Source organism: Manis javanica, chromosome 13 (genome assembly GCF_040802235.1).
Source record: "Manis javanica isolate MJ-LG chromosome 13, MJ_LKY, whole genome shotgun sequence".
Lineage (NCBI taxonomy): Eukaryota > Metazoa > Chordata > Mammalia > Pholidota > Manidae > Manis > Manis javanica.
In genome coordinates this window covers 74,319,429-74,343,417 of record NC_133168.1, presented here as the reverse complement: position 1 = coordinate 74,343,417, position 23,989 = coordinate 74,319,429, and the positions used below count along the sequence as shown (strand labels likewise).

General features: G+C 36.4%; 1 protein-coding gene across 6 annotated transcripts in view; it reads right to left on the bottom strand.

The window, feature by feature from the left end:
- Positions 1–23,989, bottom strand: part of MAP3K4 (mitogen-activated protein kinase kinase kinase 4) — a 106,913-nt gene that overhangs the window by 60,491 nt on the left and 22,433 nt on the right. For all 6 annotated transcript variants that reach the window (XM_037023891.2, XM_037023900.2, XM_037023895.2 and 3 more), the window contains one exon: positions 8,023–8,213. In XM_037023891.2, the coding sequence (XP_036879786.2) occupies positions 8,023–8,213 (191 nt within the window). The remainder of the gene's footprint in view (positions 1–8,022; positions 8,214–23,989) is intronic.

Here is a 23,989-nt window from a genome sequence, read left to right as displayed (position 1 = left end):
CAGTCAATTTAAATTAGTTTTAAAATACAGATTTTAGAACAAATATCCCTAAGAGCACTTCCAACTTGATTTATATTATATTTAATTTCCTTCATGATCCATCAAAAGGATTTTATCTGTCTATAGGGATTATTCTGTATTTTCATATAAAAACCATTACTATTATTTTTTAACTTAGCAATATTTTTTAAATGATGGAATTTTTATCTGTAGTTTTAATCTCTTTTATTGCTGAATGTCTTAAAATTTCTTACACAATCCATCCAAGAAATTTCTTCACAATTTTATTGTTCTGGCTACAGATGTTTATCAATGCTGTCATAAAAATTGATCCAGGCTAGCCCTTTGCCTCCCCTTTCGTGTTTTCTTTAACTATGTTCTTTACACCTTTAACATAGCACATACATACCATTTGTTTCCACTAAGTAAAGCAATGTTTAGTTAAAAGCAAAGCTAACAAGTACTTCCAAATTTAACTCCCTATATTTTACTTTTCAAGATTTGAAGTAATTCTATACTCTATTACTATGAAACACAAAATGATATATATACAGTATCAGTAAAAATGGAGGTAAAAATAATGAGTTTAGTTTTTAACACTATTTAGTTTGAGATGCCTTATGGGACAGCCATGTGGAGATGTCTGTAGTAATTAATATATGTGTCGAGCTCAGGACAAAAATCTAGATAGAGATGCCAATTTGGAATTCATTGGTATATACAGATGCTATTTAACACCAGGAGAGTACATAAGAATGCCCAAGAAATATGTGAAGAAAAAAACCATTGCCTATCTAGACCAGAATGGTGTTCTAACTAGTATGTGTATGTATCCAAATAAATGGTTTTGCATCAAAGAAATAAAAAACTTGGGTAACACAAACAATTCGTGAGCTTAAGATTCAGGATCCTAAGACTGTAAAACAAACCTAGGGTAGCATTATTGATAATGCCCAGAGAATGTCTGCATACAGTGTATAATTTGAAAGTAATAGAGAACAGTGAAGAAGTATTACTTTGCTTATATAATTTATAAATGTTTCTCTAATCCACGATTTAAGGTTCTAAGGGAAACAAAGAATTATCTGAGAGTAACTGGATTGATTTTAACAACCAGAGAACACTGGGCTATAAACTTTATCCAAATCTATAGTCACCAAGAAGCTAATACTCAAAGCATGAAAATATTAAGAGATGAAGCTTCTCAGCCTGGATCTTTATTCCAACAATTATAAAGACTTAAGGGGAAGAATGCCACAATCCCATTTTTCCATACAGATAGAATCAAATGTTAGCAAGCCTTAAAAACTTGTTTTTGTAGATTATATATAAATATTGTTCAGTCTACCTTACAGTTCACAAAATGGTGCATTACAAAATTTTTTGAAATTTCATGTTTACAAAAAGCAATGGTTTAATATGGGGATCTACAGTGTGTGTGTGTGCATAAAGAAAAGCAAGTTGGAAAAGGAGCAAGATGGGACTAAGAAGCTATTTTTTTTTCCAAAATAAAAATAAAGTTGGTTTTAAAAGAATACAAATGGGAACTGATATATCTTAGTTTTAAAATGATGTGATTTCAACTTAAAACAGACTTAAACCCTGTTCTAACTACCATGCAAAAAAAATCTATACATATACCAACCCATCTATCTTATCAGTAACTATAATCTTTAAATAATGTATTTGTGCTGGAGAGAAGAAACACACGAGTATTTTCTGGCAGTGGTAACCAGAGAGGCCTCCATGAAACCCTAAGGGATCTGTCAGTTAAGGGAGATCTGGGAAGTAATAAGGTATCAGGGGTAAAAAACCGATAAGCTCAGACAGTAATATACTGAAGGACTTTATATTTTATCTTTACCCACTCTGACATGAGTAAAAAACTTTTCCTACTCAAAAGCCTGTTTGTTATGGACAGGTTTGTCAAATTTTCTATTAAAATTAAACCCTCTTCAATTAAGAAAAAAGTCAAATACAAACAGAGCTTCTGAAAAGGAGAATAGATCAAAAGTATATAAATATTTTCCATGACAAGTTCTAAAGTACTACAAAACTAGTTCATAATAACTTAAGTAAGTCTAATGGAACATCTCATATCCCCAGTGGCTATAAATTAAATGGCATGATTTGTAGCACAAAGTGAACTTCTGGAGTAGTTACTTTTTCCTTTGGCCAATCAACAATAATTACTGCCAAGTCAAAAGAACATGAATGGAAAAGAAGTTAAGTTTTACAATGAAACCAAAAGCAACCAATGACAACACAGTTCACTTGTTTGAGGAGTTATCAGTCTATCAACTGAATTTCCACTATCCATATCTAAAAATGGCTCCTTAGATTACATATAAAATGTTTTTTTTATCAGTATTTACAATTCGTATTTCCCCCCACTCACGTATTGTCCAAATTCAAAATGCTGGCTTTCCTCAGGCTCTCAAATGAGACAGTATATGCAGATGCCTGCTCTTTACCCTTAAATGTATGATCATTAGAGCAATGAAGTCCTATACTTCATTAAACTAAGGCTAACAAGGAAGACAAGAGGATCTTTACACCAAATAAGAAGAGCATGAACAGACACAAAGGCAAAAAAAAGAAGAGAGCTTGGCTGGAACAGTGAGTATGTATGTAGGTAGCCTGGAAATATAAATTAGAACCATGAAAGTCAGGCTGGGTTTAGACTAAAGAGTTGAAATATAGACTTAGGTCCACTCTGGTTAACAATGAGCATTCATCTGACTATACAGATCGAATCTGACTTATAACCATTTTACCAGCTCAAGTTCATAGCCACACTATATTCTTTCAAAAACAAGAGTTGCAGATTTTACTACTGTTGGAACACACACACACACACACACACAGAGCTTGAGATATTTCCTAATGATAGGGACATTAATGTGTATATATGTATATGTATATACATGTGTATATATATGTACAAATTTGATATACATATCTTGGGATATTTGTTCTATCTCTATAACCTGGCTACTGCAATATCCTAATACCGCTGCAAAATGGAGCTGATAATAATTACAAGGCAGATTCACTCTAAAAAGGGCTTTGAATTAAGAATAGGCTTAATTCTTATGCGGCCTATTTAAACTATGAAATGAGCTCAATTTACTTCCTTCTGCTACATTAAAAAGAACAAAAGTTTAGGATGAGATAGCCTGACTGACTGCCTTTCCCTTAAACCAACCTCAAGAAGAAACAGCAATATATGGCTAATTACTGTCCAAAACTTATTAAATCCTTAATTGCTGTAATTTGGTAGTTACTTACCATGATCTGAAAATATAATTTAAATAATACCATAGCTAAATTCTGTTACTCACCAAAGTATGAAATTAAGCCTGGCCAGCAAGCTAAGTCAAGAGCTTGTCTGGTAGGTTATGCTGCTCAGCATGTCACATAGCTGGCTTTTTTTAGGTAGGAAGGAGCTAACCATCCTTACCTGGATGTCATAACAACACTATCACATTTAGCACCAGTTCTAAAACAGAAGTTAATATTTTGAAAACAAACGTGTCTTTAACATTTTCAGGGAAACAAAACCAAGAAAATTCAACCATTGGATAAAACACAGTGTTCCACACATCTAGGTGGCAATAACTTAAAGTCCATCAATACAAAGAAATAAAATATCGCAGGGATGGTGACCTCATCTTTGCCCAAATCTCCAGTCCCCTCTCCTCAGTCAACTCCCATTCAGACAACCTTGATAGGTACTGTTCTGAACTTCCCTGTCTAGTGGTTACACACTTGCATATCATGCTTGGAATCGCAAGCAACGAATGACACAATGAGTCTTTTTGCAGAATTTCTTATGTCCATTTGCAGGAACTTCTCTAAAATCTATTCCCAGTAGTTGATTTGCTGGATAAAAGATTTAACCAATCTCAATTTAACTATATTAACAAATTGCTTTTCCAACAGGGAACTGAGACAATTTGCACTCCCACCAGTTTTGTATGAAAGCTGGCATCTCCTCGTATCTTTGCTAGTATTTGATACTGCACATTGGGGTATAGTAAGTATATTCAGTTTTTGTCCAGATTCCTGGCACAGACTTCTAAAACCCCTGGCATTACCGGAATTATAGGAGTTTCTTTTGTTATTCACAAAGAGCTCCTTTCCATCACACCTAAATGTAATGCTAATGAGGCAGCTTAGGGTGGGGCCCCAAACAGCCCCAGGATAGGGCAAGTCACGGAAGGACCAGGCGATAGTGTTGGAACTTCAAGCCCCACTTCCCACCAACCTAACCTCCCAGAATGGGGTTGTAGGTAGCAGGATGGGTCTGGAGATTAAGCTCTATTAAGACTCCAGAACAAAGAGATTGGATAAGCGTCCAGGTTGGCAAACACATCCTGGGCTGGCAGGATAACGTCACAGATGGGGCATGGGAGCTTCATGTCCTGTTGTTGAGCACCAGCCCCTCACCAGCCTCACCTTGCCTGGTGAATCTCTTCATTCAGCTACTCTGGAGTCCGATGAACATTAAGTTTAGGGGAGGGGACAAAAGTACATTTCTGAGTTGTGTAAGCAATTATAGCAAATTACAGAACCTGAAGAGAGTCTCGTGGGAGCCCTCAATTCATGGCCTGTTGGTCAAAAAGTGGCCTGGGAAGGAATTTCCAATTATAAAAAAATGAATCTATAGTAGCTAGTTACTACAGATTAACAGTAATTACTCAGTCTATAATAAAAATATATAAAGAATCATATCCATACACTTAGTTTATAACAAAGGCTACCATACTAAAAAAGTAAGTGTTCATGGTTACTCTCATTTCCTTTCAAAAAACAGTGCCCTTTTTCTGTTCATATATTCCTTCAGGGATGCTCTTGAAGTTTGCATTTATGAAGGAGAAGGGCTGGAGAGCATAAAGACAGTCTGACCAGATCTTAACTCTCCAAAGATTTACAGCAAATGCAGGCAGGACTAGTCTGTCAAGATGATCAGTGAGCCACGCGTCCTCATCCTCAAGGCCTGTGCGGCCTCTCCCACCCTGAATTCTGGCCAGCCCTGCACAGCCAAGAGGATGCAGCAGAGATGCTGTGGGGCTTCCCAAGCTGCATTTTAAGAACCTGACAATTTTTACCTTGATCTCTTAAACCACTTGTTCTGAGGGACGCTAGCTGCCATATAAGACATCCAATTACCCAGGGACCAATATGCTGTGAAGAAACTTAGGCTAGTCAGGTGAAAAAGTGGTGAGGCAAAAAAACAATGCAGCAAGCCTTCAGCCCCAGGTGCCAGACAAACGAGTGAAGGAGCCATCTTAGACCACAGAGGCCCAGCAGACACCACGTGGAGGAGAACTGAGACTCCTGACTTAGGGTCCCTCAGGTTCCAAGCCATGACAACATCTCCAGCCAACTGAGCTGTCCTAGCTAAGGCTCTAACATCATGGTTAGAGGTAAGCTGTGCCCTGCCTGAAAAACCTGACCCACATGATTGTGAGCACAATAAAATGGCTGCTCTTTCATGCCACTAAAATTTGGAGCGGTTCGTTGCATAGCAATGGAAAACCAGAAAAACACAAATATTATTGGTGACATTTATTAAAAAGAGGAGTCCAACTTGGACTGTAGTTCTAAAATGAATAGCATGATTCAGAGAACCTTTGCTTGTTGCAGTGAGAAAGAAATAATGTACCAGGTACTATTTCCTTGGAAAGCTTTAAAAATAAAACTGACCAACCTAATTAATTCTAAAAGCTCTTGAAAATACCAAGGACCAATATATTATTATGAATCACACACTCCTTTCAATTATTGGTCTCCGTACCTCAGCCTCCATCCAGGTCATACACAAAGGTCACTTGTTCAGAATGTTCCCAACCTCAGCTCTTCTCAGTCCCTCCTATGGGGAGCAGGGAGGCCTCTACTCACCACCCTCCATCCCAGCTCTGCCACACAGACTGCACCGCCCGTTTACCTGTGTGCTTCCTACTGATACAGGCTTTTACCTAAGATGACAAAAGTTATTTATGCATGTTAGGTTTATAAGTATTTTTATTTCTTTTTGCATTTTCTAAATTTCCTACAACAAACATGTAATCTTTTGCAATAAGAAAAAGAACAAGTTGTTAAGGATGTTGGTGTCCAAGGTCTACTATTAAATAGCAACAAGTCCAAAGGTCTATAGCCATTGCTTCTTCACTCGAAAAATGGCAGGACCTGGAGTAAGTGGTCTCTGAGACCCCTGCCAGATCTAATATTCAATAATTTAATGAAATATACAATTGAAAGAAATTGGTAAGAAAAAGAGACAAGCTTCTATCTTCTTTCTGTCTCCCACATAGTCCAGAAGAACAGGAGGAGCTCAACAAATATCAAGTGACTGATTTTCTGACTGATCAGTGAAAAACCACAAGTTAACTCAAGCACTGCATTCAGGGAAGTTTAACCGCTACTGCTTGTACTAGGAAGAAGTCCAAATTGAGTACCAGGAGAATAATCCTGTCACTATCTCAAGCCTTCTGGCCTTAAAGAAGTTGCTTTAAAACTCCTGGCCTCAGTTCCTCACTCTATTAACAGGAATTGAGCTCCCAACTCCTATTCTAAAGCTGTATGGACCAGTAAGTGAAGAAAAGGCAGATGTACTACTGGCGTCTTCTCCACTTACCACATAAAGCAAAACATGTACTAATATTGACTCAGTAGATACTACTTCACTAATACCTATTTTGTTTAAGAAACTTCTGTAGGCATTTGAGAAATTTCTTTCAGAAAATGGATAAGGATTGATTTAAAAGATGGCAATTTGCAATGGAAAGCTATTAGTTTTCCAAAGAAACTAATAAGTATAGACTATAGGTTAATATCCTACTGAAAATCAAGTTTTAAGAGAAAGTAAAAAAAAATCACCTTCCCTGTGGGAAAGAAAGACTATTTACTGCTTAGGAATTCCTCCTTGTGTAAGATTTCACTCAAGCAGCAAAATACAATATAATCCATTTCTCTTCCCTTCATTCTTTCTTGAGGAAGGGCCACAACAGGGACACAGAAGGAACCTGCCAACGAACACCATGAGAGGTCATGTGCGGGAAAAATCTGCAGGATGGGAACCTTGTCAAAAGGAGGAAGAGCATGGACTAAAGAAAAAGAGAAATGCAAAATTTGATGTCAACAGGGAAAATATGTGGCAAGGAAATCTCTCAGATGACATAAAGAATGAAATCCCTATCTTTTTCAGTAATAGATGAATGAATTCCAGGAAGCTATGAGATCAGTTTTAGAACAAGTTTGCTGAAATTAACAGAGAAAGTCTAAAATTACAAGCCTTCAATGACCTGAGGTTCCATGATAGAAAGTAGGGGACAAGGAGAGAGCAGGTCAGGACTTGATTCTTCTACCTCAGAAAGCTGCTGTACCATGCTAGGAGGGAGTAAGCAATGAAAACAGAGATCACTCCCAGCTTCTAGGAGCTGAACACCATCTGGGCCTTGGGATTCTAAACAAAGAGAAAAGCAGAACACAAGTTCTGTCTATAGTTAAGAGGCATGAGGTAACAGCTTGCATTGATCTTAGTGAGAAAGAGGGCCCTACACTGTAAGGGCAGCTTCCTGGTCCCCATCAGACGGCAAGGGTCTCAGGCTGGCTAGGGAATCTGGGGGAAGAAAGCCTGGCTCAGCCTCTCCTAAATTGCCCAATACATCATGTCTGAAAGACAAAATCTAGAAATTCAAAGAATAAAAGCAGGCATCCACCCCATAGAGCAGCAGACATCCTGGATGAGTTACACTGATTCATCCACACTTGGTCTCTTCTTCATCCCAAAAGTAATACAAATGCCTCACAGCACTGAATTCAACAATTACTCAGGACAAACCTTTCTTTCTCTGAAGTATTATTTCCTCCTTTCTTAACAATTCTGCTAATGTTAATCCACAAATGAAAAGATACCATTTTAAAGCAGCATAAAAATCAAATTTAAACGGAAAAACTAAAAGTACCAAAAGTGCCATGTCTGCTCATGCACACCTTTTTAAGTACAAAACTCACCTTTCAAACTAGATCGGCTGGCAGGCCTCCCTACATTATTCCTCTGGTGTTTGGTTGACATGCGTTTCATCTGTCGAGGTGTGCTGGGAGGAGAGGTGCCGTAAAGGTTCTCTGTGTTTGTTTCATCTGAAAAATCCTCTAGATCTGATTCAGAATTCTTGCACGCTGAATCTCCCAATGTGCACTCTTGCCTACAAAAGATAATAAGCAAAGAAAATATTCAGTAATGCATTAAATGAATTCAAATTTAAATTCAAATCCTGATTGTGCTGGTTAGGAGCTATGTGACCTTGGCCAAATTATATCTGATCTCCACATTGCACATTTACAAAATAAGGATAATACCTCAACTTCATACCTGCACGCTCAACAAGAGTAATCAAAGTGTAAGGGTTCACTAAGCGACTGATATTACTCATATTACAAGCGTTGGAAGTCAGTGTCCTCATGCACCTACCCACTGAGACAGCCTGAGATCGTCACTCACCTGCTTAACATTTAGAGAGAAGTTCGCCTTTGAGTTCGGCACAGCACAGCACTGTAAACCGTTTTAACATTTCTAACATCCTCTAAATCCTTTCTAATTCAATATTATAACTCTTTTCTTTTATAAATTTCCCCACTAAGACAATATCAATGGTAAAGAAGGGTTTTGTACTTTATTACTTTTGTATCTCCAGTAGTCTTCAGCATGCTCAAAACCACCCAGTATTTTCCTACAGTAACACAATTCAGGTATTAGAATGGTAATTACTAGAAAACTAGAGCACAAACATTTAGTGAGTTAAAAGATCAGACAGCAGAGAATACCAGGATAAACAGCAAAATGGAGTCAGACATGAAGAAGCAAACAAGACCTTGTTCAGAACATGCCCTCTGCAGTGAGGAGGAACATGAACTCAGGAGGCAGAGGACCTAAAGCCAAGTCCCGGCCTTACTGGATGAGGCACTGCATACATGACTTTAACTTTCTAAGACTAAGATGATGACTAATTAAGATAGAATTGGCAAGGTCAATACTCTAAAAATATCTCAGGAATTTCAGTTGTGAACATTCAAAAAAATATCAAAAAATAATAAAAATGAAAGGCTATCGGAAAATACTAAAATATCAAATGAGCATATGAAATGGTATGAAATACTATACCGGTATCCAGCAGTTGTGTGACTGAATGAATTAATGAAATGAAAAGTTAAAGCAAATTTTTTTAAAGAGGGACTGAAAATATCCAAACTTCAGTGAGCCAAGACCCCAGTGGGAAAGCCCCCAGACCTAACAACACAGCATGATCTCAACACTACAGTTTATTTTTAAAATAAGTACCACTTTTTAGTAAGTACATATCATAAAAACAAGTAAAGTCAAAGTCAAAGTAAGTATCTGTGATAAAATGTTAACTTTTGCAAAGAATTTAATTTGGAGAAACAAAAAAGAACATTTGTGTTCTGCTGTCCAACTGTGGACTCAAGTTATTTCTCTCCACATGGAACCATTCATTTGCCTGCACTCTTCAAATAAAAGTAGAATAATAAATTCCTTTAATAATTCTTCAGAAAAGGAAGATACCTGATTTTCAAAACTTCATCTATTACAAAACAAAAAGTCATCTTAGTCTTATCCCTGCATACAGACACAATAAACAACTACTAATTCAAAGTATTTCTAAATACTTAATTACGCTAACAGCAAACACAAAGAATCATATGGAAGGGAAGATGAATCTTGTTGTAAACAATGTTTAAGTAAGATAAAACATAATACATTTCACCCCTCCTTATTCATTAGGCAGCACAGAAAATAAGAGGAAAATGCCATGTGGTCCTGCCAGCCACTATATTTATAATTCATAATTAAAATAACTTTTAGGATACGCATTACACAAAAGTAAAGCTATGCATTTAATACTTTCTTAGGATTTACTTAGCTTAGTCAAGACAAGCATTCAAACTTGTTGGAAATGTTATTGGTTCACATTCCATCCAAGTAACTTAGTAACTTAATACATGTCAGAGCAAAGTTAAAGGATTTTTTTTTAAACTCTAGCACCCACTAAGTAAAATTCATGTCTGCCATCCTTTCAAAAATTACCAAAGAAACAGGAAATTATGACCCAAATCAGGAGAAAAATCAACAGACCAAAAATGACTCAAGTAGAACTTACAGAGATGAAAAATACAGCTCCAATGAAAAATACCCCAGGTGGTATTAAAAGCAGATTAGACACAGCAGAAGAAAAGGTCAGTGAACTCGAGGACATAGCAATAGAAACTATCCAAAATGAGTTAAAGGGAAAGTTAAGACAAAAACAGAGCATCAGTAATCTGTGAGACACATCGGGCAGTGCAACATGTGTGTTACTGGAGTCTAAAATGAGAAAAAAGAGGAACAGAAAAGAATTTTTTAAGAATTAAGGCCTGAAATTGATCCAAATTTGAAGAAAACCATAAACTCACAGATCCAAGAAACTCAGCAAATGCCAAGAAGAACAACTATAAAACTACTACTTTTTGATTATGCACATCCAGTGATGTACCAGTGACGAAAGAGAAAAATCTTAAAAGCAGCCAAAGAAAAACTTAGTTTGGGAGTCTTAGCTTAGAAGGTACAGGGGGGCAGAAGGGGAAAATCAAGCAAAGGTTTCTTCTTTTATTTTCTTAAAAAAAAATTTATGCACAAAATATAGGAAAATAAATACAGTGGTCAGTTTAAAAGAACTTGCATCATTTCAATTAACTAACCAAAAGTATCCCAAATCTCATTTAGGATTAGCTCATGTGAGATGAGCTAATGTGGTCAGCTGACTGGTTCAGAATGTTTCCATGGATACCAATTATTTTGGATGAGAAAATTAGTACAATGTCTACATCAGTTACCCTGTAACACTGGCCTTGTTTGTGCTTAAAAACATATAAATGTGAAATATCTTTCTGGTACTAAACTTCTGACAAGTCACATAAAACAATGTTTCACTCTTTTAACATAAAACTTTGTTAAGGTACTATTCACTTGACATAAAATTTGGTCTTAGAAAAGTATGCCTTGAACTCAACCCAAGGGGGTTTGGTGTCATTTTTAAGTGAAAAATGTGTGGAAGACAAGACAAAAATTCAAGTAACTTGGGGTTAAATAGTTCTGCTCTGACATAGTATGTAAGCCACATGGTGCCTGAAACAGCTCATCCATAAAATGATGAAGTTGGATTAGATGAGTTCAAAAACATCTGTAGTTTAGCAAAAGCCCTAAGGAAAAAAAAATTAACTTCATTAAAGTTCTTTAGCTAAGTCCTTAGAAATAAAAAACTTGTTAACTTATGAAGTATGGTACTCCCCTGTGTGAGGTTCACTCTGCCACCCCCACCTCATCATCAACCTACTATCTAATAAGTAATAGTCAAAGGGAGATTTCTGCTTTTTGCTTTCTGTTAAATAAATGAATGTTAAATAAATAATTATATCTTTGATACTTTCAATTGAATAATCTAAACTCTATTAAACTACAGTAACATTTAATTACTTGAAGAATCTAATTCTGTAAGGCTACAAGAATTAAAGATTGATTTCTGACAATAACATTGTTTAAGTGATACAGTAACCCTACGTGCCAAGATGACGGTCTACTAACCAAAACAACAGTAATGGAGGAGTATGGTGTAAGGAATAAGGGTTTTGGAGTCAGATTAACAGGGGCTGAAAGCCCCAGGCCCCCACACTTATCAGTAAGAATACAAATTCTAATCAAATTATTACAAGTTTGCTTACAAACACTTTGATTTATTAGAAGCCTTTGATTTATTAGAACACACTGGACTTTTGGTAAGCCAGATAATTTTTAAAAATACATATTAAAAGCATTAAAAATGAAACATGCAAATAGAAACATTGAAACAATTGTGATAGCTGCTATTTTGATGGCCCTCCATGAACCTGGCCTCTTGCTGTTCACACCTTTGCATAACTACCTCCTCCTGAATCCAGGATGATCTTCTGATCTGCTTTAAGCAACAGAATGTAGCAAAAGTGACAACAGCCAGTTCCAGTCCGGAGACTTAAGAAGGCCACACAAGCAAAGGCTAGCCACCATGTAAGAAACTCAACTACCCTGAGACTGCCATTTCTGAAGCCCAACCTAGCCGGTGCAGAGGCTGCAAAAAGGAGAACCCAGCTAGGTCAAAGCTTTGCTAAGCTCCCAGCTAACAGTCAGCACCAACTTGCTACCCTCTGAGTGAGGTTATTTTGGACCTCCCAGCTGTCTCCCAGTCCAAGCCAGCACCATGAGAAGCAGAAGACCATTCAATACCATAACAAGACAATAAATGGTTTTCATTTTAAGCCATTAAGCTTTGGTATGGCTTGTTAAGTTATAATAAATAGATGACACATATACAAAACTTAAACACTTCATTTTCTCTTTACTCCCATGAATGTTTAAGTCCATCACTACGCTGATTGATGAGGGCTACCGTCTTGCTTTTTCATGTGGGTCTCTAAGCGAAGTCACGAGTCACCTTCATCATGCACACGACACCAAACCGCAGCCCCTACAACTGCCACTCTCCATTTCTTGAAAACAGAACAAGAATTAAAGACTTTTGTGGAGCAACTTTCCAGGATTTTCATGATTTTTCTTCCTAAACTTTAACATTTCTCTCCCATACCTATCTGACAGCAACTTCCTTTTTGTGACCTATCTTGAGACTTTCCAAAGCATTCTAAATTAGTTTATATAGAACCTACAGTTCTCTTTTGCATTCACAAATCATGTATTTGTATAATAATTTACTAAACTATGCAATTACAATTAAAACACACAATAGACCTAAACAGATTAAGGAACAAATCAGGAACTGTTGATAAACATAGCTCAATTGCTGGGAACAGAAAATCATAGGCTTTCTAGGGAGCAGAGCCATAAGCATACATGTTTCTGTGAGCATCAGTCTATAGTCTATATGTTTTATAGAAGAAAGGGATAGGATTAGGTCTTGAAAGGGTTAGGTACATGAGTGGATAAGGCCTGCTTGACTTAGATCTTTTGGTAGAAGTCTTTTTTCACTCACAGATTTACACAAAGAATACTTTATTAGTCCTGAACTAAATAAAACAAAAAAAAACCCACACACACAAAAACAGAAAACAAACACATATGTAAAGAAAAATTAATTATCCCACATGGGTAAACTTTACTCATCATTGGAAATAAAAGTAATTAAAAGCTAAAATTCTACAAGCTATTAAAAAACATTTTCAGGTAAAGGCTTTCAGAAAACAAAGTTATAAAATCATATAAACAAATAAAACAAAATGCTTTAAAGACTTCCTGTTATCTTTCATTTCTGGTCAGCCAGTAGACTACCCAAAAGGAACAAGAAAAAAAGCAAGACACAGAGAGAGAAGCTTTAGGCATTTAAATACCTGAGTCACATTACAGATAAAAAGACGAATGTGATTGTTACTTCTGCAGTCTTGCTGCCAACACTTGAAAACAAGCGGACAGAGATTAAGACATTTTTCAGTTGTGCTTTCTTATTTTTACCAGTCTAAAAACTCCAAAAAATGAAATGTGTGAGTATATCTGTATCTATATCTTAATCCAAAGCTTTGCAAATCAACACCAGATTGTATACATGCAGATTAGCAAGGAGTCAACTGAAATGAAATAAAAACCTTCAATGCACCTGTTTTGGGCCTGCCATCTGTACAATAGGTTGTGCAGGGGAGTGATACAGGGGCCACTGATGGGACGGTGTCCTTTCAATACAAGAAGTGAAAAGAAGCACCTCGTCAATCTCACTGTAAATGCATTTTACGATGAAATGTCAACAGAAAAATATTTAAAGAAAATCAACAAAATAAAAGTGATGATTCATTCAAAAAGTTGTCTTAGGCTTTACTAAAGAGAACTATGGGGCTTAGGCAGAGATATTCGGAAGATGAAAAACTATCAAAGCTGGAAGGAAAGACAACAAAGAGTATTAAACTATGCCAAACCTACACAAAACATTAAAGAGTTTAAAGAGAAACAACAAAGACATTTAAAACTTCAAAGATAGCAAGAAAGAATTACGATGTCCCTCTATCTACCCTTCTTACAAGTGAGAACATTTTTTAATTCCCTTATTCTAATTTGAATTTATTTGTGGGGAAAAAAAGACTTTTATATGATGAATTACTTCCCTATCATTCTTAGAAATGAAGTAACTAACTGAAGAGCCACTTTCTGTAGTAAACACATGAGCTATCTGAATCTCCTTAGCTCAAGTTATCTTTTTTTTCTCTTCTAGATTTTAAAAATAGTTAACTGTAAATATACCCTATGACACACATATAAATTCAAACATGAAGTCCAACTGTTGGGAAGATATATCTAGGAAGTGCAAGCATATGAGATATCCTCCCAGGATTTTCAGTGAAGGAAAACAGAAAAATAGGAAAAGCAGTTAGGAAAATTTGGACATTAAATCTCACCTCTTCCCAAAACCATAGGAATCTCTCACCAAATTTCTAATACCATGTTCCAATAAAAAAAAAAAAAACAGGATCCTTGGATAAATGGCTGATACCAGGACTAGGGCAAGGAAGATGGACTATGTGCCTGAAACATACTGTAGTGCCATCAAGTGAGGAAGTGCTCAAAAACCAAACCTATGAGACTATGTTAGAAGGACACAGGAGCAGAGTTCCCAGTGGCCTAAACTGGAACAATCTGAGTAACAAAATAAAGACACAATATTGGATTATAACTATGAACCCATGAATCGATACTGATATGAATAGTTACTAAATAAGTAAATAAATGAGTGAAGAAACAAATCTCATACAGAAAAAAATCCAAATAATTCATTTAGATACTCCCCTCTCAAGGAGGTGGCATGTTTAACTTGACACCACTTAAATGTGGGGTGCACTTTGGTACTGAGTTCTTCCAAAGAATAAAGTATGGAATGGCAGAGAAAACAGTAACTGTATAGTGGAGAAAGCTGACAAACAACCTAACAGCTGCCAGTCAGGTGGGCAAGGTTCACATCATCAGCAGTAGGTCACCTCGAGAGCACCTGCGCCTGCTGTGGTGAGACAGGCACTACAGCTCTGTGGTGATCCTCCCAAAAACGTGACTCCAGCCAAACCATGATAAAACCTGCAGACAAGCCCAAATTGAGGAACAGTCTACAAAACACCTGATTGGTCTTCCTTAAAACTGTTACATTATCAAAAACAAAGTCTGAGAAACTGTAACAACTAAGCGGCAGTTAAGGAAACAAGGTAACCAAATGTAATGTGTTATCCTGGATGGGATCCAGTAACAAGAAAAGCAAATTAGGGGAAAATAAATGAAATGTGAATAAAGTACAAACTTTAATAAATAATAATGTGTCAATATTGGTCATTAGTTGTGACAAATATACACAGTAATGTAAGACTGAGCAAGAAGAGAAACTGGGCATAGGATTCATGGAAATTCTCTATACTATCTTTGCAACTGCCTCAAAATCTAAACTATTCTAGAATAAAAATTTACTTTAAAATTAAGTAACTAATTTAATGACATTGTATGGAACAGTTTCATGACAATGCTAAATAAATTCGGTGTTACGCCACAGGTAAAAAAGACTGAGAGACAGGACTAAATGAAAATGTAACATTAATTATAAAATTGAGCAATTCTCCAGACACATGAAAAGATGCTCTGCATCACTAGTCATCAGAGAAATGCAAATTAAAACCACAATGAGATATCACCTCACACCAGTAAGGATGGCCACCATCCAAAAGACAACAACAAATGTTGGCGAGGTTGTGGAGAAAGGGGAACCCTCCTACACTGCTGGTGGGAATGTAAATTAGTTCAACCATTGTGGAAAGCAGTATGGAGGTTCCTCAAAAAGCTCAAAATAGAAATACCATTTGACCCAGGAATCCCATTTCTAAGAATTTACCCTAAGAATGCAGCAGCCCAATTTGAAAAAGATAGATGCACCCCTATGTTTATTGCAGCACTATTTACAATAGCCAAGAAATGGAAGCAACCTAAGTGTCCATCAGTAGATAAATGGATAAAGAAGATGTGGTACATATACACAATGAAATATTATTCAGCCATAAGAAGAAAACAAATCCTACCATTTGCAACAACATGGATGGAGCTAGAGGGTATTATGCTCAGTGAAATAAGCCAGGCAGAGTAAGACAAGTACCAAATGATTTCACTCATATGTGGAATATAAGAACAAAAGAAAAACTGAAGGAACAAAACAGCAGCAGAATCACAGAACCCAAGAAAGGACTAACAGTTAGCAAAGGGAAAGGGACTGGGGAGGATGGATGGGAAGGGAGGGAGAAGGCGGGGGAGAAGAAAGGGGGCATTACGATTAGCATGTATAATGGGGCGGGATGGGGAGAGCTGTGCAACACAGAGAAGACAAGTAGTGATTCTACAGCATCTTACTACTCTGATGGACAGTGACTAATGGGGTATGTGGGGGGGGGACTTGGTGAAGGGGGGAGTCTAGCAAACATAATGTTCCTCATGTAATTGTAGATTAATGATACCAAAATAAAAATTTTAAAAATTAAGCAATTCTCTATCAATGTAACTGATGATTGTGGTTGTAAAAACATTTTAAATGGTAGGTGAGGACATGCCGTTTAAAACAGACTTCCAAACAGGGATATGCATCAGATCTCTATTTATGTTTTTAATCAGCTGTATAACTGTTGTACAATAAATACTGTATGTACTAAGTGTATATATATTGTATAATACACAGCAGTGAACAATTTTCATTGTAACAGTACAGTTGCTCCTATCAGATACTGAATACAGACCATCTGCCAGGCACTATGCTAAGTATCATATACAATTTTATTTAACCCTTGCCAGAGTCTTATGGAGCCATTTTAGGAAAGGATTCTTTGCCCAGAAAATCTCACTGATTATGAAAAGTACTCATTATTAAATACGTATTACATATTAGGTACTCAATTAGGCACTCTACCAATGTTATCCCATGTAAATCTTTCCAACCATCCCCACAGGTACTATCACAATCCCTATGCTACAGAACAGGAAAAAGAGCTGCAAAGGAACCTTGTCTGCTAAGCTGGAACAAGCGTCTAGGTCCAAACAGGAGCCCTGGTCTGACTCCAGCGCCTGCCCCTGCAGCCCACCACCAGCCCCTAGGTCACTGAGTTATCTGCCCTATCGGGCACAGAGGACTACTCCACTTACGGAATGCGGTCCCTCCCAGCTGCAGAAAAGACAGTTCAGAATTTAGTTCTTCATCAGCTTTAGGGCTCACATCTTGGCTGAAGCCTTTTAACCACTCTTAAATCTGAATTTCCTCACCTGTAAACAAAGGTGTTAGCCTGGGTAAGATACTAAGTCTAAATCCAGGCCTATGGGTCCATAGCTTGGCTACAATTTAAATGAGGAAAAAAGTGAGGATTGTGCTTGGCCTATGTATTTCTGCATATCAAATAAGAGATCTAACTCAAAACCTCTCTCCTTCAGGTAGCTCCTTACTTTCCCCACCACAGGTAAGAATCATACTCCCTCTTCCCTGGAACGCCAATTTACTGTTCCTCTAACAGAGCACCCTCCAGATCAGGCTGCTGCTTCCATTCACTTCGTGTAAACCTGAGTGTGCTTATGTCTTAAAGAGCATAAAACTACTCCTTAGTGGGACAGCTGGCCTTTTAAATTACAGAACATTAATTTGGAATTAACAATTAACTTCCTTCATTGAGAATAAAATTTTGTGTAAGCAACGAGATAGAAGACATAAAATTTTTAAACGTATGTTCTTTTAATCACTTTTTGGATTTTTGTTTCTTGGGTCTTTATTCTAGCAATTTGTTTTTATTTACAGTTGAAAGTCTACACTGTCTCATACTTCATTGTGTGTGCATGTGTGTCAACTACACTCTTAGCTCCTCCAGGACAAGAACTGTCATTCACTCGACAACAGCCCTACTGGACAAGCGCTGTGCGGGGAGGTGAAGAAAAACATATTACTGAGCAGACAGTCACCATTCCTGCCCTCCTGGAGCTTTCAGTCTATAGAAAGAACTAGATATTTAGCACTTAAGTACCCACACAAATCTTTAAAGTGTGGTTCTGAATTATACTAAGAAGGGAGATTACAAAGGATACGGCAGACAGGACGTAGCCTCCAGAACTGGGATGATGGTAACAAAAAAGACTTCTCTAAACAAGGAACACTGAAACTGAGACCCAAGCTCTGCAGGCCTCTGACAGGAAGAGGGAGGGAAAGAGCGGCTGAGACAGAAGAGGGCTCGGCTCACTTGAGAAACTGAAAGGCCACCAGGACCAACAGCAGCCCCAGGAGCAGCCGTCACCAGCGCCAGAGGGCCGTTTCGCCTACCGAAGCGCTGCAGCCTGGAGAGGGGGCACATGAGCGACCCTGTCTTTCTAAGTACTGACCACATCACCCTACACTAGCAGCCAGGCGTACAAATGCATACAATTTTCAAATACGACTTTGACTTTCACACACAAGCCTTCTCAACTATTTAACCTTGAAATCAACCTACACAGCTATTCTGTGGACAGTATTCCAACAAGCAAGACCAATTCACCGTTCAGGAGCCAACAGAAGAAAAAGTATTGTTCACTTGGGAGAAACAATGCCTTTACAAATTATGAAATCCTTACAAATAGCACACTAACCTCTGAGGAGTAACATACTACCAACATCAAAGATGTGATTAAAGATTCATACACAAAGTTTGCCTCATGAAAAATATAACATTCTTCTAATTATAAACTGTAAACTAGTAAAAATTTAAACGGGTCTAAAAATTTTAGGAAAAATATAAAAGCTCCTGTTTTTAATTTTATAGTTTCGTCAGTAAGGAAAACATAATTGGTAACTGTGGTTGAATACATAAGGCCAATGTGAAATTTACTGGAAAAGTGGAGCCCAAAAATCCTGTGTATTCCAAATATAAACACCAAGCACAGTTTCAGAAAAGAAATGTCTCAAGATATATAATTAAATGCAACCTGGCTAGGGTGATTCCAGACATGCTTTTACTCAAAGACAGTTTAACCCCAACTACTAAGATGTGAATCTTCCACATCTTTATAGCATGTCCCAAGTGATTCACACAAGACTTTCCACTTTGACCAATGGGAACTCATGCTCCCAGCCACACGTGAGCTCTGGGAACTATGTGGCTCACGGCACCCCAAGGGCTCTTTGCTTAATAACCTTGTGGCATTTCTGCCCCATGCAAAAGCATCTTGTATTCAAAGACTGGATTGGCCTTACGTAGATTTCTGGAGCTCTCTTTCTACATCGTTCATTCCTCTCCAGAATGCAGCCTCAACATCTGAGTGCCTCAGCCTCCCTGAACACCAGTCAGCCTCCTCAATTCAGAAAGATCACTCTGTTCTGCCTGGGATTCCCCTGCCTGCACCACAGTCTGGAACAGGCTTCCAGACAGAAAACGAGGGTAATTACAGGGCTCACCTTATTTGCTTCCCTTGTCTCAGGAACAACAATCAAGGCCTATTGTCCCATGTCCTATATTTAAGTTTATTCAAAATAGCACAGTAATAGCTTATTGTATACCACTAAAATGTAGTATAACTTTTTATCTCAAAACTTGCTCTGTGGATTTTTTTGGTGTTACAATGAAATGACACACTACCTACTTCATCATATATATATGAAAAGCAACACTTGACTTTCAGTGACTAACCCTATAAAGTAACAAAGTATTTTAAAGTAGGATCATAAAGCAGTTCTTTAGGAAACAAGAGAGGGAAAATTCTGTTTAAAATGAAGACAAATTATATAAAAAGGCAAACTATCTCATTTTAGAGGTTGAAATGTTCACAAATAGCCAAATCTAGCCAATTTATTTTATAGCAACTTAAGTTCTCTTTCTATAATTTTCATACGATTTTTTTCTCAATTAATTACAGAAAAATTCTTTGTGGACTTAATTTGTAAAGAGGAATATGAAAGATCTAAAACTTAATACTTAACAAACAAAGCTAATACCACTTAAATATCCAAATACAGCAAAACAACTATAGATGGTACTGGAAGATCAAACAACACATACCATTTTTGGTAGTTCCTTGTGTGCTTATCAGAAAAACTATGAGTAATTCTATTACTCTAATCTCTACAGCTAAAGGGAGTCATTAATAGAAACAAAATGCCACTAAATTTTTCTGACTTGGCCAGGATCATCCAAACAAAAATTCTAATATATTAAGAAATTAAGTCAAAAAGCCACACAATTTCTGAAAACTCATATTTAATTATACAAACATGCCCCCTTCTACAAGAGTAATTTATATACTGAGTCTAAACATTTCTTTATACCTTAATATCATGTTGATTAATCACTAATATGTCTGTCTATTTCTTTTCCTCATCTTTAATTCTTTTTTCAATGAATACAGGAACTTTAATAAAGCAACATACTCACAGGATATATCTCATTACTAGAAACTTTTATTAACAGGGACAAAAAGTATGAGGTATTTTACAAATTACTGAAAAAATGCTGCAGTTGGAAAATTCTTTTTAGAGATAACAATTTACCACTCAAATTGAAGCTGAATTAGTTGCTTTAAACCATCCCTTAAATAAATACTTGCTGAAGTTACTATGGGCTACACACTATTCTAGGAACAGGGATAGAAAGAGTTAAAAGATAAAGGCATCCAAAACAATCCCGGAAAAGAATAAAGTTGAAAAACTCACCTTCTCAATTTACTGTTTCTTCTAATTACTACAATGCAACAGTAATCAAGACAGTGTGGTCATGACCACACACAACAGATATATAAACCAATGCAACAGAACTGAGAGTCCCTATATAATAAACCCATGTCTGTGGTCAACTTATTCTCAACAAGTGTGCCAAAACCACTTAATGGGAAAACAAAAGTATTTTCAACAAATGATGCTGGATAACCAGACAGCTACATGCAGAAAAATGAAGTTGGATCCATGACTGACACCATATACAAAAATTAACTTAAATGGATAAGAGACAATGTACGAGCTGAAAGTATAAAACTCTTAGGAGAAAACAAAGGTAAAGCTATAGGACTTCAGATTGGGCAATGGATTCTTAGATATATGACTCAAAAGAAAGAACAAAAGAAAAAAACATAAATTACACTTGATCAAAATTAAAACTTTTGTGCCTCAAAGGACACTACCAAGAAAATAAAAAAGGCAACCCACAGAATGGGAGAAAATATTTACAAATCATATATCTGATAAGGCACTTGCATCAAGAATATACAAAAGAACTCTTAAAACTCAGTGACAGATAACCCACTTAAAAATGGATACACAAATGGCCAACAAGCACCTGAAAAGATGTTCACCATCATTAAGAAAATGCAAATAAAACCACAAGATAGAACTTGACATCAATTAGGACAGTCATAATCAAAAGGTCAGATAATAACAAGTGTGGGCAAGGTTGTGAAGAAATCAGAACTCCTATACACTACTGATACAAATGGTGCAATCACGATGGAAAACATACAATCCAACAATTATACTCCCAGGTATGTATCCAAGCAAAATGAAGACATATGTCCACACAAACACTTGTACACAAGTATTTACAGCAGCACTATTCATATTAGCCCAAAGGTGGAAACAACCCAATGTCTACCGAGTAATGAATGGATAAACAAATTGTGGTATATCCATGGAATATTATTCAGCCATATAAAGGAATGGAGCACTGATAAATGTTACAACATGGTGAAACTTGAAGATATTATGTGAAGTGAAAGAAGTCAGTCACAAAAGACCACATATTATGTGATAAAATGTATATGAAGTGTTCAAAATAGGCAAATATATAGAGACAGAAAGTATATTAGTGGTAGCTTAGGATTAGGGGGAATGGGGGTTTCAGTTTGGCAATACCTAGTGGGTACAGGTTTCTTTTTGAGGTGACTAAAATGTTCTAAAATTGACTGTATATATGAATTATCTTTCAATAAAGCTATTTTTTTTTTCTTGGAGGGGACACCCAGATATGAACCAGGACCTCTTGACATCAGAAAGCTATTCTTAAAAAATAAATAAGTAAAAGCAAGATCCCTACTCCTACAGTTCTCTAACTCTCCACACAAATTCCCACTCCAGCTAGAGTACTTCTGGATATCCTAGAGATGCAATGTGACAGTCCAGAATTCAAATATATATATACGTTAAGGTTAGGACAAGCTTTTAGCACCGTAATATAAAGGGTGCTACCTCACCTGTTCATTTCTTGAAGAAATTGTGAATAGCAACAAATTTTGGGAACTGTTCCCAAAATTTTGGGAATTTTGGGTACAGATCTCTGCAAAACCAAATTAATTCATTTTAATCACCTATTATCCAAATTCTGAAAAATTAATTTGAAAAAGCACCAGCAAATAAGCAGGAATTGAAAGGAAGGCAATCCTAGTTCTATTAAAATGAGGGGCAACAGGAATCTTACCACAGGTTCTACATTAACTCTCATTCAAATACCATTTCCAGGAAGAAAATGGTACATTTTACCAGGTATGCAGGATATACTACTCAGTGATACAAAAAGGAGGAGAAATCCTGCATAAAAAGCCTAAAAGAAAGGGCACCCCTTTGTCTTTAGTTCACTAATTCTCAGAAAATGATAGATACAGAGAATACAAAGGAAGACATGCCAAGAAACAATAAAATTACTAATCACGTCAGTGATAACTCCTTAGATTAACTCTTATTCATTCCATCAACAGATAGTTACTCAGCACCGACTATGGGTGTGGCTACTAAAACTAGTTTCCAGTGATGTAAAAACATATAAAACCCAAATTACAAAAGCTCTTACATAGCTTCCAATATTTGTAAGCTATGATAGAAAATGGTATTTTATGGCACTTTTCCAGAAAATGGATCTGAAATTATTTTCCCTTAATTTCATGTGTTAGACTTTCTAGCTTTAAATAAATCAAAGAAAACTTAAAGAAATAGATTCAACTATGTAAACGTTTAAACTTCAAAATGTGAAAAAAAATTTAACCAAGCTATATTAAAAGTTAAACTGGAGATAAAATACCATCCTTAACTTATAGAAGATTCATTAAACCTGGCAAGAAAATACCTAAGATACCAACAAGAAAATAAGCAAATATAAAAAGGAGAATTCACAAAATAAATGCAAACAGCAATAAAACATGGAAAAGGTTCCCCCTATGTTAGTAAACAGATACTCAAATTTTAAAAAAGATAACCCTTTCTGGCCTATTAAATTACCAAAGACTTTTTGTAACACTCAAAACTAGAAAGAGCATAGAGCACTATTTATGGCCTATATGTATATTTATACAAACTTTCTAGAAGGAAAATTTTAACTATTAAAGATTTTATTTCTCAAAACTTCTTTTGAATTCTAAATTAGGAAATGATTTTACAAGAGCAGCCAGAAGTGCAGACAGAAGTATACTAAGAGGTTCACTGCAGTGCTACCTAGAACGGTAAGAAATTGGTAACAACCGAAACGGTTTATGTTATGACCATAAAAATGGATATGATGGAGCCATTGAAAAAAAGATTTTAATATTTTTACTAACATGTCAAGTGTTCACAATACAGGCAGATAATTCATCATGCTCACCTCAGCCTAGAGAGACCGCTTCCCATACCTACATGATTTGCTTGGCAATTCATCTTCCTGTGATACCTCTTATTGCTATAATAAACTATTATTTAAGTCCTTCACCACATCTTTTCACACGTATGCCTAAGAAAATAGCATATAAAATAGAAAACCACAGATTCTGAACTGTAACAAATACAGATGAGTCCAGGCTCCAAGTACTCTGAACTAATAATACATCTCTTAAAGCCTCATTTTCCTCATCTGAAAAACGCACATCTATTTTACAAGTTCACTGTAATCGTTACATAAAACATGTTAAACCACTTGATGA